Below are 16,220 nucleotides of genomic sequence, written 5' to 3' on the forward strand. Positions count from 1 at the left end.
CACACACACACACACACACACACACACACACACACACACACACACACACACACACACACACATATTTATGAGAAAGATTTACTAAATAAATCTTCAAAATATGTTATTTTTTTGTTTTTGAATATTTTATGAATATAATGCAAAGAATTTAATAAACATTATTTTTAAGAAAAAAAAAACAATAAAGTAGTACGAATACTTGTACATAAATCTATATCACAAATGTAACGCGTAGCTTAGACTGTCTTTTGTATTACCTTTTTAAATGCAAAAAAATGACAAAATAAAAACAAAAAGTATTTAATATTGTTAATTATAATTCATTAATTTATAAATTGTAATTCATTAATTTATTGAAAAAATGTAAAAAAAAATGTAAAAAAAGGCTTTATATGTATGGTATATAGTGATAATTTTTAATCTGCTGATATTTAAGGCTATTTCAAAATATAAATATATGTGTAGCCACTTTTACTCATATCTTATACATTACATACTTTATATTAAACTAACATATTTCTTACATACATAAACACGTACATTATTTCGTGTATCATATACATGTCAATGTTTAACATTGCAGCAGTCATTCGTATTTTCTATGCGGTGCTTTAACACACCAAAGTTTACGATTTGTATCTTGTAATTATGTGACAAGATTTTTGTATAGAAAACAAATCCTTAAGAAACTTCTTACTTGAAATTACAAGTTGCAGAATAAAATGTATAACTATACACATTTTAATTTTATTATTAAAATGTATCAAATAATAGTTTAGAGTAGAATATATAGAATATAGAATGGATACAATTATGATACAGAAAAAAAAATATTTTCGTGAGGAAAAATGTATCACAGTTAAATGCGATCTTATTTAAATAAAAGACTAATTATACACATTGTTACGTTAACTAAAGAAATTATAAATCTACGTAATTTTTCAATTTGTGTTATATATTAAAATTAAAAAATTTTTTGAAAGTGCATTCAATATAGGAGTGTAAAAAGAATAATTAAAATTTATAAATGAAATATTTTACTGTTCAAATGATAAAATTTTGTTATTCTAAAAGTTTAAATAATTCCACTGTTTAATATTTTTTAAATTTTACAAACATCGTGAAAAAGCTTAAAATATTTGAAATAAATCGTCAAAGCAATTTTTTGTAATTATATAATTTTTGTATTAATCTTTGCTAAAAATATTATTCTATTATTTTTTCTAATGTCAAATAAATTTTATCTTATAATTGTTAAACATTATTTACAATTATCTAAAAAATTTATTCGACGCAAGAGAAAACAGAACATTATTTTTAAGAAAAATTAATACAAAAATCATATAGCAATAAATTATAAATTATAAAAAATTGCTTTAATGATGACATTTTACACTGTTGGAAAAAATGTGTCGAATTTAACATAAATTCCACGATCTAAATTCTAAACGATCCACTCAAATTTTTGGGTCAATTTAACATAAGATGAATATATTAGAAGATTATACAAATATTATGTAAGAAAATTAATACAAAAAATTAATATCAACACAGTTTGTAAACAAACCATGGAAGCATTTTTTCAGAGGATTAGCATTTATGATATATTAAATTAACACGTATTTCATTCATTCGTCTTAGAATTTACAACATTTTAAAACATATTATTTTTATGTTACTTATTCAACTCACTCATAAATTATGTCACTTTGACATTAAGAAACGTTAAATATTCAATATCAATTTCATATAAATTTTTAAATAACATAATCACATTATGTTAAATTAACACTCGAATATGTTACAAAATTCAATAAAAATTATTAACAAGAACATGAATGGATCGTTTTCAATACAAATACATAATTTTTTTTACTGTAGACATTCTAAACTTCTTCATGACATGAAAATACAAATTATATTTGTATAGATTTTATGTAATATATATACATATATAATATATTAAATCTATATACACATATATTATAATTATATATGTATATAGATATGTAATTTATATTTTGTATTTAATACAGGAATGTAAATAAAAATTATTAATGTTTACCGGTAATTGCAACGATAATTATAACGATCGATATATTATTAATCTTATTAAAATAATTGCATTAAATTATCCCATAAAAGTAAAATTTAAAATATTACATTCGCGAAAAGAATAAATGGGCAATTCAAATTCGTTGCGTTTTTATTTACACAGTAGTTAAAAGTGTAAATCAAGAAATATTTCCATCAACGAGCTTTACATTTCATTAGGCTACGCAACGAATTCAAAAGCACCAATCAACATTTCCATAAAAGAACTTTAAATTATTTTGTTCAAATAAACTTCACTCATGTGCTATACAAGATACATCTTAACACTTTATATTTAATGTTTTTGGTTATGAGATAATTCCTTGGTTGCTTTTCCTACATCTTCCTTCCACACAAACTGTAATAAATTATATTTGGCGAAATATATTTATATCTCAAAATTAAAATAGATTATATGCTTCATCTCGATGTAATAGGAGATTCTTGCTTGAAATTTTCAGATTCAATTTTTTTCACGGAAACAAATGGATTAAACTCTTTTGTCTTTGCATTGCTATCTCTGTTAATTGCCGATAAATTTTTATTATTATGCTTCTCTTTATTATGCTGCTGTTTATTCTGACTATCGGATGTATCCTCGCATTTTATTCTTTTTACTTTCCTTTCGTATAAATTGTGAATTAACTTATGATTTACTTTATTTTCCAATTTTTTCAAAAGTTCCGATTTTTTTTGCTTTTTCGAATCTACTTTATTAAGTATACTACTTATCGCATGTGTTTGGATGTGGCTTTTGAAGGCAGCAAGAGACGTGCAAGTATAGTTGCACTTGTCACATGCAAGTTCTTTCTGATCGGTGTGTTGATTAGTTATGTGTTTTTTCATATCATAATTGTTACTGAAAGATTCATCACAAAAATTACAGAAGAAAAGTTTCTGACCTTTGTGCTTTGCGATATGCACCTTGAAATACCAATCAGTAGTGATATATTTCGAGCAATAGTCACAGAAAAAACTCTTCTTTTTTTTCTTTAATTTCGATTTATGTACTTTTGATATTGGAACGTGCATCAGAGACTTTGGAGCATTTACAGTGGCGGTACTGACAACAGTTGCAACAGTAGGTTGAACAGACGTTGAATTCGAAGTGGTCACCGGAGCGGTTTTTTCTGCAACAATGCAGAACTTAGGAATGCCTTGCGTGCGATGTAACAACGACGGCGGACTTATCAAATTGGCTATAGGTACCACGCGTATCGGCGTGAGGAACGTTTTAGGCTGAATTGCCGTGGTGTTTACTATGTGTGATGGTGATACACTTAAATTGTTTATCGGCTGAACAGTAGTAGTTTGAGGTGAAACTGCGAGTTGAATACATGATTTGTTCGGAGGTACAATCGAAGTAGATGCAGAAGTGGTAATAACATTGGGAGCCGAAATCTGAGTTATAGCTGGAACTGAAACTGGAGTTGGAGCTAAACTTGGAGCTATAGTTAGGGTTAACGGAACTAAAGTTGAAGTTGAAGCTGAAGCTGAATTTGGAGCTAGAGTTATGGCTAGAGTTGGAACTGAAGTTGAAGTTGAAACTGTAGACGATGTTGAAGTTGGAACTAGAGCTAGAGTTAGAACTGGAGTTGTAGTTGAAACTGGAACTTGAGTTTGAGCTTTAGTTGGAATCGTAACAGAAGTAGATTCCAAATAGGAATTTTGTTGTAAATTTGGAAATCTTACTTGACTTATTGATTTTACATTGCTTTCTGAACATAACGTGTTGTTGGGAAAAATTATGGTGTTCTGTGATGAAACCGTGACAGATGCACTTCCAAAGGTATTCGCAGATTTAGTTATTTGCGAATTATTTATAATAGATTGAGCATTAGTGCTGGTCAATTGAGTGTTAGATACCAAAGTCATGCTGACACTTGGTTGACTAGGTGCTTTTTGCGGAATAATTATCAATTCTTCATTTTTCCACAGTGTCTCCATCACTTTGTTAGGATCCGAATAATCGCGTTTCTTCATCTTCGCAATTTCTAAAATCTGCAACTCTCGAATGCGCATCCGCTCCTTCAGTAAATGCAATCTGTCTACATCGTTATGAATATACACTTTCTTTCTCTTACAATTTCTGTGATGTATCCGAGATATCCATTTCTTAAATGTTCTTCCACAAATATCGCATGTATGTGAACTGTCACATTTATATAACTTTATTAATGCCCGACGACAACGATTATGATCAATGCTTAATGCATCACAATACTTATTCCTACAGTGTTTTTCAACCGGCGCATTTATCTCATTTTCTTCTATGCTCAATGCTAACATAGGCGACACACAATCTTTATCCACGTACTGCTGTACTGTCACATCACAAATAATATTTTCACATGGCTGATAATGACCACATGATTTCTTCTTAATAGGTAATAAAGCAATTTCCGACTTTTTGTGCTTTATTTTTGAAGGTAGAAGATTGGCATCTTCCTTTTCTTCGTCTATTGTCCCAACAGGGAATATTGATATTTCAGATGCTGTTGTATGGTTTGATGTTGAATTTATACCATTCCTTTTATGCCAAAATGCATTGCCAGACTCAAGTGATGATAAAGGAATTGTCTTAATGATAAGGTCCGGTTGATTAAATAGCCGTTTCACAGAGTCTGATTGTAACACCTGCAAACAATAAAGCCCATAAGAGTGTTATAAACTTTTGTGTAATATACATACACATAACACACACACACACACACACACACACACACGCGCGCGCGCGCGCGCGCGCACGCATATATACAATAATTAAACAATTATTTTTTGTTATAAGCATTATTATTTGACATAGCAATCATTATTTTTTCAATTGCATAATAGTCAAGTAATACAACTCACTTCAGATAAAGTAGGTTTTATCATATTGTTCGGGCATACATTGGACATTATGTCTGTGGACGCGAACTTGGAGAGTGGTGAATATGCCAGTTTCACCATGTCAACAGGTATGAGTAATCAATGTAGGATTCTGTAATTCATAAAGTGACCTGGAAACGCGGCTTTGATCGCGGTCAAATGGATGAATTTTCATGATTGCGGAGTACGATGCTTCATCCGTTCATTCACCGCGTAAACACAACACGAAGTGAATAAATCGGACTCAACTCGGTTGGGGAGGGTACAATTTCTAGGTTAGTCAGTTAATTCGGGTAATCAAAACCCGACTTACTCGATGCCGTATCCATAAATGCGAAGTTTTTGCGGGCCTACTCCTCCCGCTCCGAATTTTTTTTGAAAAGTATACTTACGAAATAGAAACTCGTCACGACTGTGTATGATTCAAAATCAGCGTCATAATTCGCGGCTTCGATTAAACAGCGGTAATCCGCATAGTGATATTAGTGATTCGCAATCCTGCTCATCTCATCCCGCGCACCATCGGCGGCAGTTGGCTGTTCGCAGTGTCGGCACCCGTTTCCCTTTTCTTTTCTCTCCCCCCAAAAACAGATTTTTTTTTTTACGGAAACGCGTGCGCGTGCTTTGCGTCCATTGAATTCGTCCGCGCGAGCGCGAACGTAGACGGACGAAGCGCGCGATGTACAATTTCCCTTCATTCATAGGGATAGTATCCGCCATGTGAATCGTGATCCCCATTCCCTAATCTCACTCGGCTGCAGCTGACGTATATTTCTCGTAGAAGTTTTGACGAAGTTGATCGCGTTGATGACTTGACGACTTGATGTCAATGTACGCGTCATCAGCGCTTGCGTTGTCGCATTTTCGTTTTTGTTTATCTTTTTTTGCATACACGTAATAGATCCTCGACCAATATTACGTCACATTGCGTTAAATTACATTATTACGTTATGCTTTACGTCATTGCCTTATGTTGTGTCTCGTGTTGCGTCATGACGTCATTTCGTTACGTCTTGCTGAGTGAATATATCAATTTATCACATGCTTCATATATGCATGCGCTCGTACTTTTGTATGATTCTTGCATGCTTTTCTTTCCGCTTCTTGATTCCTCACACAATAAAGTCTGAGAAACTGAAAATGACTCGGAAGAGTCATTAGAACGAAATAAATATGAATTTTGAAACTTCGCGATTCTTTATATTGCTTTTACTCTTGTATGATGCTCTCTTATTCTCGGAACAATAACATTATTTGATTATGAATAATTGATTTATGAATAAACATTACTTCAATGTTTATTCAATTATAATTATTATCAAATAAGAAATTTCCTACTCAATAATAAAACTGTTACGTACATATGTTATATTAATTTATATTGTTGAGTGGAAAATTATAATATCGATGTAATATTAACTTCTACCCAAGTAACACATAAAGTCAAAAAATCAAAATGATTTTATTTCGATTCTTAACGTCAAAAAGCAGTCAAATTATACAATTAAAAACGATCATTTTGGCTTTCTCTCAGCTTGGTGTATTCCTTGAATTACTGTAAGTTATAAGTAATATAATAGAGCGAATATCAATGGTCGCTTTTTATCTAGACATAAATCAACATAAGTATTATAATTCTGTTTTTACTCATGGAATATAAAGAAAGGTAGAACGATGTACGTATCGACTTGTGTCACTAAATGAACAACATCCAGTGTATAAATCAGCTGTATGGCTGCCTATTCCTGACAGTGCCAGGAATATCTTGATTTTTTTTTTGCTCGCGTTGTCACTCACACAAGTATAATAGTCATAATAATATAATTATAAGGATTCGGAAAAAAATCGTTTTATATATAATTATATACAATCTTATCTAATCAGTTTTATATATAATTATATACAATTTTATAATAAAATTATAAAAAAAATAATATATCTAATTATATATAATTATATATAAATTTATGTAATTATTTTATATAAAATCATTTTTTCTCGGAGACATTATCATGATCTTATTTTTTGTCTTAGTTTATTTTTAAGTGACATTTGGTGTCCTATGATGTTATTATGATTTAATTATGACTATATTCTGGGTCTATCTGTGTTTAGCCGAATTAATCAACTCTTGTATATTTCTCCTTTTATGTGAGCGATTCAATTAATTTCTGCCACAATGCAGAAATGCAGAGGGTGGTTCAAGAAAATGTTTACTTGGAATAAAGACTTTATTGTAACATCATTAAGAGTTTTAATGTACACAATTATCGTAAATCGATGGCTAATTAATTATTGTAGTGCTTATCTCAGCAATGTTGTATTGTAGATAGGATGCTACTTATCTTTGGTACCGAATGTACAGTATGTATTGCAATGATGCCTGTTGTTCTTTTTAGACGAAGTAAGACGAAGTGTTGTGACTTCGTAGACTGCGTTATATTTGAGCCAATTCATCAAATATTTGTATTGTACGGTCGCAATTGGTGCAACCATTCGTTGCATTGATATTCAACGACTGTGTTTAGCAGAGTATTTATTTTGTAATTATTGGAAGTTCTCTTCACCGAATTAAGATTATTTCTCTAAATCTAAAAGTTTAATTTCCAATCAGTGTAAAGAAAATTTCCAACAATTGAAAAATAAATATTCTTGTGGCGAATATCTTTTTCTTTTCAACACATTTCAGTGGTATTTAATATTTTTTTTACTTTCTTTTTTTTAATACTCTTATGAATAATACTTATTCATTAATAACGAGCAGGAGTTGCTGAAGTAAACCTCCTCGTACACTGTACGCTAAATGAACATCTGATTGTCCTCGTATCGAAGCAACGCACACGACGTCTCGCAAGTAAAGAAACAAGCGGAGAAAGCAATGCACAATAACTGGTCAAAAAGCTTTATTGAACCTCTTTATTGAAACTTTTTGGGGATGAAACTTTCTGGACGCTCCACAAGTAGGAACTGTTACAAAATGGATAACGCTACGAATCAAAATATCATACAGGATTCGTACAGGAGAATTCGCTGCGTGGAAGAAGAAAAAAGGAAACAATAAATGCATAAACGTAATTCGACGGACTTTATCAGTTCAATAAAACCTTTCCTTAACGTGCTTAATGCTAAACTCGACATTCAAGAAGCTGCTTTCCTCTTTCTCGCGATCGTACGTATAATGCGCGTGAGTAACTTACGAATGTAACGAATGTAACTTATTCTTGGCGCGAAGATACATCGTACAAAACTTCTACCTACATCTTACAAACATATATTTACACAGGTATCAGTCAAATAAATAGTTTTAGTCTTTGCATCTAGAGCTGTCCTAGACGAAGCAAGCCTCTGATTTATGCAAGGGATAATGAGACAATAAAAGGTTGCGTGATGTTGCATGATCGAGGCGAGATATTTTAGCGGCCTTGTCTTTTGCCGTCGAGGGGATATCACCTTAATTCGATTCGCAGTGTTATATTACTAGCATGCGCTAACACCTAGACTCTCCTAACTAATAGCATTTCCATTTTGACTCCCATGGGATTTCGAAGGTACAATCTTGCAACTTGATCTCTCATAAATATTTAATCTTTGGAAAGAAAAGAGACCTTCTTCCCCTATTAACGGAGCTACGTCGGATATGACTGTGATTTCCGATGGCTTTTTAGAAAACTTAACGGCGCGTTTTTTGTCAGTACGATTTATGTAATATGATATAAAATAATTTGGTCGCGTCTAAAATCTGCTAGCCATAACAATGTGGCATAATAGTGTTTCTGTGCATAATATTTCTTTATACATATACATATATCACAGAGGTCAATTAATTCCGTACACGCCCAATCTAATTTCAAGCGATGGTTTCGAAAATAACTGTCGCTTGCCTCGCAATGTCGCTTATAAAACGCTTAAGATAAATATTACGGTAATTATTGGCTTATATAGGTACGCTTGAACATCGGCAATGGATAGTCTCTACAAAAAATATGAGAATTTTTAAGTGTGGGCACTATTTACAATTTTTAATGTTGTGTCTCTTATGCAACGCAGCCGCATACAATCTATCTTTAATATTCCGACAAGAAATATATTTGCTTGTAAAATTAGCGTTTTATGGATCTTAGAGGAAAAGATCCTTGTACTATGTTTTTAACTTCCGTTTAAGATTTCTTAAATAAGAAGAAATATATCGCCCTCGCGTATTATCTACGTTTATACTCGTGCACTTTATGATGTACTCGTTTATCATGAACGCGTATATACGTTTATAATATACCATGCATTCTCCATCGAGAACGATTCAATGTGACGGACTAGAATGTTTCAAGTATAAATTTTCCTCTAACGCTTTTTCAATCCCGTCAAGCACATCCGAACATCGGAAAGATCGAGCTGCCACACGCATCTGGGTAATCGCTCATTTCCTCAATCCGCCACCGCCAACTTCCGTCGTTCGTGCCACCGATTTTTTACTATTCGCACTCGGTATAGTCCTCGCGATACCAGAACTGTTCTTATTAGTCTCGAACTTTTGCTGGAGCGATGCCACGTTAGATTTACCGCTCGCCACTCTTTGTAGTGGATTCGTCCTCGCTGTTGTACCTCCATCTCCATTCTTGATTTCTGTTTTAGTGAACACCTTCGGTGTCAAATGCGATGGCTTAATACTGCCATTATTTGCCTCTTTGGCAGACGACGATAGCGATTTAGCCACACTTGCGTTGCCAGTCGGAGATTTCTTTTTTTCCGAGAGATTTGTTTTGGATGTAATGTTGAGTGGTTTCAACGGCGTTGTGGGCGTTTTCTGACCAGTCCTCGGCAGCGTGGGAGTCTTTTGAACGGTTTTAAGTGAGAGATTGAACTTGGGATTGCTACCCACAACATCCGGCGACTTTGTTCCACCCTGATTAGAATTCGAGCAACTCGAAACCAGATCCGGGCTATTGAACTTTCCCAGATTATCCTTAGGACTACAAGGCACATTTTTGACAGATACGGTTGTGTGTGATTCTTCTTTATCTAAATCGCTATTCGACTTGCTCGCGTTTACTTGTGTTTGTCTCGCAATTGGACTCGCATCCGAGCTCTGTTTCATCATTGTCGAACTTGTGTCGAAAACTTTCGAGGATTTTAAGGATTTTAATGTATTATCTGAACTTGGTCTCGCGAGTTTTACGCTCGACTCGAGTATATCTTTGGAAGTCGGGCTTTTCGCGACATTCGGAGGCGTTTTAGTCCTACTCAATGGTGGTTTAGCCGGAATCTTGTTCTCAGTTTGGTCATCCTTCTTGATATGTATCAAATGAGATGGTCGAGTCTTCGTTGAAGCAAATGATTTATATCCTATAGGATTCTCAGGTGGCTTCATGCCAAGCTCCTTGGACAGCTCGTCGTTTATATTAGGATTATTAGATTTAAGAGTATTTAGATTACTATTATCGACTGATTTTAAGTTATCATTTGCATCCGAAATATTTTTGCTTGTCTCTATCTTCTCTACTTGTGGAACGTTTATCATGGATGGATGAAGATAACCGGAACTGGTAGTGGAACTCGAAGAATTAAATTTACTAGACGTTGAGTTTGAATAAATTCCACCGGGTATCTTGTAGTGGTTCGAATTCATGTAGCCACCCAGAGAGTTATTGGATCCCATATTTTCCAAATTTTTCGTTGCATCTTCCCCATTATTCTCTTTCTTCTTCCTAGTTAACGTCGAAGTGGAATATATGGAATCGAAATTACGATTCGATATCTCTGATACAATCTCTGACAGTAAACCCATCGATTCTAGGCTATTCGGGCCACCGGGTATGGTATCGATACGTTTCGGCAATTTATACTCGTTATCAACCGGTGTTACCTCCAATTCTATGTTCTTCCTATTCTTTTCCGGCACGGGTTCTTCTATCACTGCGTAAATATTATCGTTCATGGCCGATTCCTCCGTGATCTTCGTCAGGGACGATTCTGTAATCAGATTCATGCAATCGTCGTAAGTGTTCTCTAATGGTTTCTGAACAGTTTTTACCGGTGGATTCTGATAACCCGGCAATCCTGGAATCTTTATCGCATTCTCGGCAGCTTTTTCCGTCTGTGTGATGTTTGGTGGACCCGGAGGTGGTGACGTAGGCCTCGTGCTGGCAGGTATACTGGTGGGCCTCTTGACAGGTGTCGTCTGACGCATCGAGCCGAATGTTTGGACGAATGGTCTTGACGTAACTTTGTTGTCTCTCATTGATTGAGCGCGCAGAACCACGTTTCTTTTCTCGACTTCGGTTGATATCACTGGGATTACTGGTGTTGCGATTTCGATCTCTGTCTGTGGTATCGGATTAGAGATTTCAAGATTTCTTAGGATCTCTTTATCGATAACCTTGTTGGCCTTGTGGTGCTGGCTCCTCGGTAGAGAATTCGTGTTCTTGTCATCCCTCGGTGAACTCTGGGAATTGCTTCTCATAATGCCGGAGCCAGGACGTAATATCGATGCGATTCGGTTAAGCGTGCTGCCTTTTTCCAATTTCTTCTCGGGTTCTGGCAGTATTACGTTTGTCAAGGGCGTGCTATTAGGTCTCTGTGGCTTTACAGAAGGCGCGGAAGTGGGCGGTGGCGGAGCTGGACGCATAGGTACGTCCGGGGCAGGTCTGGTGGGTACCTTAGATACTAATTCGACGGATGTACAGGTTGTGGCCGCCAGTACGGGACTACTAATCAACGGTCGTGCCGTAGAACCTGGATTTAGCGGCGGTAACATTGGTGCAGTCGAGCTTGGATCATTAGAACTCAACAGATTGCTTCTTTGCGACACATTACACTTTTGCATGTTCGCTTTAGCTATATTTGTCTTTATTGCTACGGTAGGCATCCATCCCGGCGGAGGTGGAGCCGGTTTCGTTGGCTCAGCCAGTTTAGATTGATTCGAGTGGATCGGTGTAATTGTGAAGCCTTTAAACTGGCCAAACATATTGTTGTTGTATCGCTCGTCAGCCTCTGCCTTAGGCAGCAAACTCACGCACGCGGGATCTTGACTCAGACTAGAATCGATCGTTTCGATGTTACGGGACATGGGGCTGGAACGATCGATCGTTTTGATTAGCAATCCATTGTGGCCACGATCGGTCCTGAAATTTGAAGCAAAATTATAAGCGGAGGGATCGAGGAATTTATAAGCGCGCGTAATTACGATACATAGCTAATGAATGCACATTGGTCGTAATAAAATAAGTTTAGTTAAAGGTTTAGTAAAAGTTTAGTAAAGGTTTTTTTTATTTAATATAAATTAACAGCGTTGCGTGGATCTCGATAATGAAATATGTTTGTATCGAAAATAGTAAAAAATTTAAATGAAAACTAATATAAATTTTAAGTTTTTATTACATACTACAGTTTAGTTGTATATATGCTCCAACACATGCACGTATTTAATATCATTCGAAAATTAATCATGTAAAAGCATTTTTATCAAATCTGTAGCTATTCACCGCAAATCCAAACGCATGCACAGACAAGAAAATTGCCGGGAAATGTTAGTTACAAATTAAGAGATTAATAGCAAGCGTTGGAAAAGAAGGAAATCGTTGATTATAAAGGAAGACTAAAAACACTTTATATCAATATTATGTTTATTCAATAAATTGTACATTTTCATTTCTCTAAATATGAGTAACATTATCGGATATTTAAATTTCATATCCAAGGAATGAATAAAGAATTAAAAAACTCATTTTTATAATCAAAATTAAGTACTTCTTACGTAATTATTATTAATATAATAAAAAAATTATCGTTAAAACTGCATGTATAATAGTAGCATCTAATGTAAATTATCTATTTTTTGATAAAATGCAAAGAGCTAGTAAAAGAAAAGAATTTTCATTCATGCTCATGCTCACATAACATGATTCTGCACATGCTCTCTACACGTTATAAATAATCTCTCCAACAATCTTCGCTGTTATATGACGCAATATGTCTGTACTAAATTTATAGTTTCTATATAAAAATTTAGGCTTAAAATATTGAACAGTATTTTGTTCAGAACATTGAACTAATCTATCTAACATTAGTCATGTGTGCAATACTGATAGATTAATAACTTGAAAACTGTGAACAAAGAAGAGCTATAGATACATTAATAAATAAAATATGTTTTTGTTACAATTTTTGCATTAGAGGCACATACATACATTAATTACGATATAGAATGCTGTGCATGAAAGTTATTTTTATTTACGTAACTTCTATTTTGTTTGTGTAATTAATATGTAATTAGTTAAAATAAAGCTATAAATTAGATAGTATAAGTTTGTGTACATGCACACAAGAACATAAGAACATAATACTGTTCATCGTATACTTCATCTAGATTTTCTAATTGTAAGTTTAAAATCACTCAATGCATATTGCACCAAAGATATAGTCAATACGAAATAAAAAAATACATCAATGCATGTACAATCCTACATTCCATCATTACTTATTGCATAAAAAAAATCTGTTTGGAACAGATTTGATCACATAAACGATATAAACATCATAAAAATTCAATATTATTTAAATGCTTAATTACTAATCTAATTTTTTTAACTCGTGTAAAAATATTATATTATTATAATTTTGACTGAAAGAATATATTGGAGCATTATAACGACTATCAGCAGTTACAATCACAGTAGGAATTATTTTAATGCATTTTGGCATTCACTAATGTGTAAATATTGTTTCTATATAAACCATCACCGTTTTGAATTCCCATATTATAATGCAAAAATCATAGTTCGCAAAAAAAGTGCACTATGATGTTCGCACTATGACGAATAAAATAGTTTTTAAATATATGATTTATTTTATATTCATTATTTAAGAAATATATTCTTAAAAAAATTAGCTATATTCTTTTTAAATTAGCAAAAATTTCATATTGATGAATTTCTTACTTTGATTTTTGAAAATAATTTGCTGTAATTGAAATTAATTTAAAAAAATATATTATATCTGAAAATATAAATTCTAAGTATTGTAGATTCTAAAACAGATTCAAAATTTATAAAAATATCGTAATACACTATAAATAGAAAATTTCTCTAATAATACGTAATAAATTTTTACGTAAAAATATCCATGCGTGATGAGATTCATATAGATAAATAAGAAATCGCTCAGATCTTTGGTTTTAAGCTTTGAGCAGGTGCTGGTGGAGGCGGTGGTTTTTTATTATAAAATGGAGCAGGCTTCTTTGAATTATTAAATATTACATCCGGCATTTTTGAAATAATGTTAGATGTACTAGCTGGGCTTTCATTCAAATGCTCGAACTTAATATCAGTATTGAGTGTAAGTCCTTTATCGTTCTTAGATGATCTTTTTTGAATCTGCTGAATACGTTCCGATATTTTGGAGCTTAATTCTGATTTAAGTGGAGTGATTTTTTTCGATTGGACTTCAACTGCAGGTACCGAAAAAGTTGCAATCTTATTATAAACTTCATTTGTTTGGGGTTTTGTACTAACATCCGGTTTTACATTGCCAAATAGCAATGACTTTCTGTATTCAATATTATTGCTACACTTAATAGCGTCCGGATTGGTGGTAGATATCAGATCAGTCTTAGTTATCTGAAGCGACTCTTTGAGACTGACATTATCACTAATCGTGAATATTTTATTATTCGTGTTACGAGAGGCATTCTTTTTCTTCGGCGTAAAATAGGCGGAAATTATTATTCGCCATCCGAAAAATTTGCTACCGGCGGTGTAATGTGTCTTTGACGTATTTGATGACGAAACATCGAGTGATTTATTGGCATGCGGTTTACGTTTCTTTTTAAAACGGTCGAGACTAGATACGTACGTAGACATCACATCCTTCTTCCAGTGCTGTCCGGAATTCCTGACATACCAGATACCGAATAGGAACAGAGCTATGGCGGGCAATACTCCCAAGAAGATAACATAAATCGCAGTTATGAAATCATTTTTTCCTGAAAACGTATAAAATATTATTATATAATACAATTGAAATTGCTAAAATAACTATATTTAGTCAAAACAGATCTTGGTGCTTAATAATATTTTTATGAATTTTTTACAATTCAAACAAACAGCATGTCGATTATTTGTTTTGAAATAGTCCAATAAGATCTTGAAGATGCTAGTTGCAGAAAGAGGAAGATCCAGATTCGAAGCTTGACTGGAGTGATATTTTTCGTAATAAATTCTTGAATATAATTTTATATAGATGCTTATTATTATCAGTATTATTAAATTGCTTGTCAATTTAAGTTTTGATATTATGTGCTTCAGCTTTAGTTTAGACTACTATGTTTTAAGATAAATAATCAGCACGCAGTTTGCTCGAATTGGAAATCGTATTGTAAAAAATTTACAATAGAAAAATATAAAAGTGCGTGAGATTTACACAAACACACAAGAAATCACTCGAATCTTTGGTTTTAGCAAGAACTGAGCAGGAACTGAAAGGCGGTGGGTTTTTATTGTACAATGAAGTACTTTTTTGAATTATTGAATATATCTGGCATCTTTAGATAATATCAGAATAATATACAAATATTACTAAATACTAAGTACTAAAACTTGTTTTGATCAAATATGGACTTCTTATTTAAATCGTGTTTAAATTAAAATATTTTTCAGTCAGTCTATTTCTTTTTTCTATCTTTGTATAATTTTTTCTTTGATGAAATTCTTCGACAAATTAATTCTGCTTTTTATCGATTAATATACTAAATATAAAATAAAAGTAGATACCGTTGGGATCTTCGGCTGGACCACTATCTTCGGAACCACCAATTCCAACTTGAAGACAGTCAGGTGGTCGAAAGCCATGATTACAATGGCAATGACCAAGATTGTTACACACTCCGTTACCATTGCAATTATTCGGGCAAGCTTTACCGTCAGATACGGACGCTTTCAGATCCGCCACTGACATACACTTTTGATTTACACACATCTAAACAATATAAGTAAATTATAATAACCTAATTGTTCCAATAAATTACATGCATACAATATATATAAATCACCATTTATAAATACAAATATTGTATTGCGATTTTAAAAAATCAAATCAAAATCTTGTATTATTATGTAGCGTTATCATTGTTTAATTATAATTATAACGTAAAAATTAACATGAAGTTTATCACGAAAGAATATTAGAGCAGAATTTCTTTATGATATTTTAAAAGAATCAGTTTAATATTTTTCATTTTATTTTTAGCTCTCTCTCTCTCTCTC

At 33.0% G+C, this 16,220-nt stretch overlaps 2 protein-coding genes across 2 annotated transcripts in view; both read right to left on the reverse strand.

Annotated features, from left to right (window-relative positions):
• Positions 1 to 2,514: 2,514 nt before the first annotated feature.
• On the reverse strand, positions 2,515 to 5,046 carry LOC105625617. Its single transcript, XM_012206943.1, has 2 exons — positions 4,948 to 5,046; positions 2,515 to 4,731 (listed from the first exon to the last, which is right to left on the reverse strand). The coding sequence occupies exons 1-2, from the start codon at positions 5,044 to 5,046 to the stop codon at positions 2,515 to 2,517; spliced, it is 2,316 nt and encodes a 771-aa protein (XP_012062333.1).
• A 4,333-nt stretch (positions 5,047 to 9,379) lies between these two features.
• LOC105625628 overlaps positions 9,380 to 16,220 on the reverse strand; it is a 103,466-nt gene continuing 96,625 nt past the window's right edge. The window contains exons 11-13 of the mRNA XM_012206954.1: positions 15,729 to 15,933; positions 14,812 to 14,941; positions 9,380 to 12,083 (exon numbers count right to left, since the gene is read on the reverse strand). Of these exons, the coding sequence (XP_012062344.1) occupies positions 9,380 to 12,083; positions 14,812 to 14,941; positions 15,729 to 15,933 (3,039 nt within the window). The remainder of the gene's footprint in view (positions 12,084 to 14,811; positions 14,942 to 15,728; positions 15,934 to 16,220) is intronic.

Source organism: Atta cephalotes, assembly GCF_000143395.1.
Source record: "Atta cephalotes unplaced genomic scaffold scaffold00001, whole genome shotgun sequence".
NCBI lineage: Eukaryota > Metazoa > Arthropoda > Insecta > Hymenoptera > Formicidae > Atta > Atta cephalotes.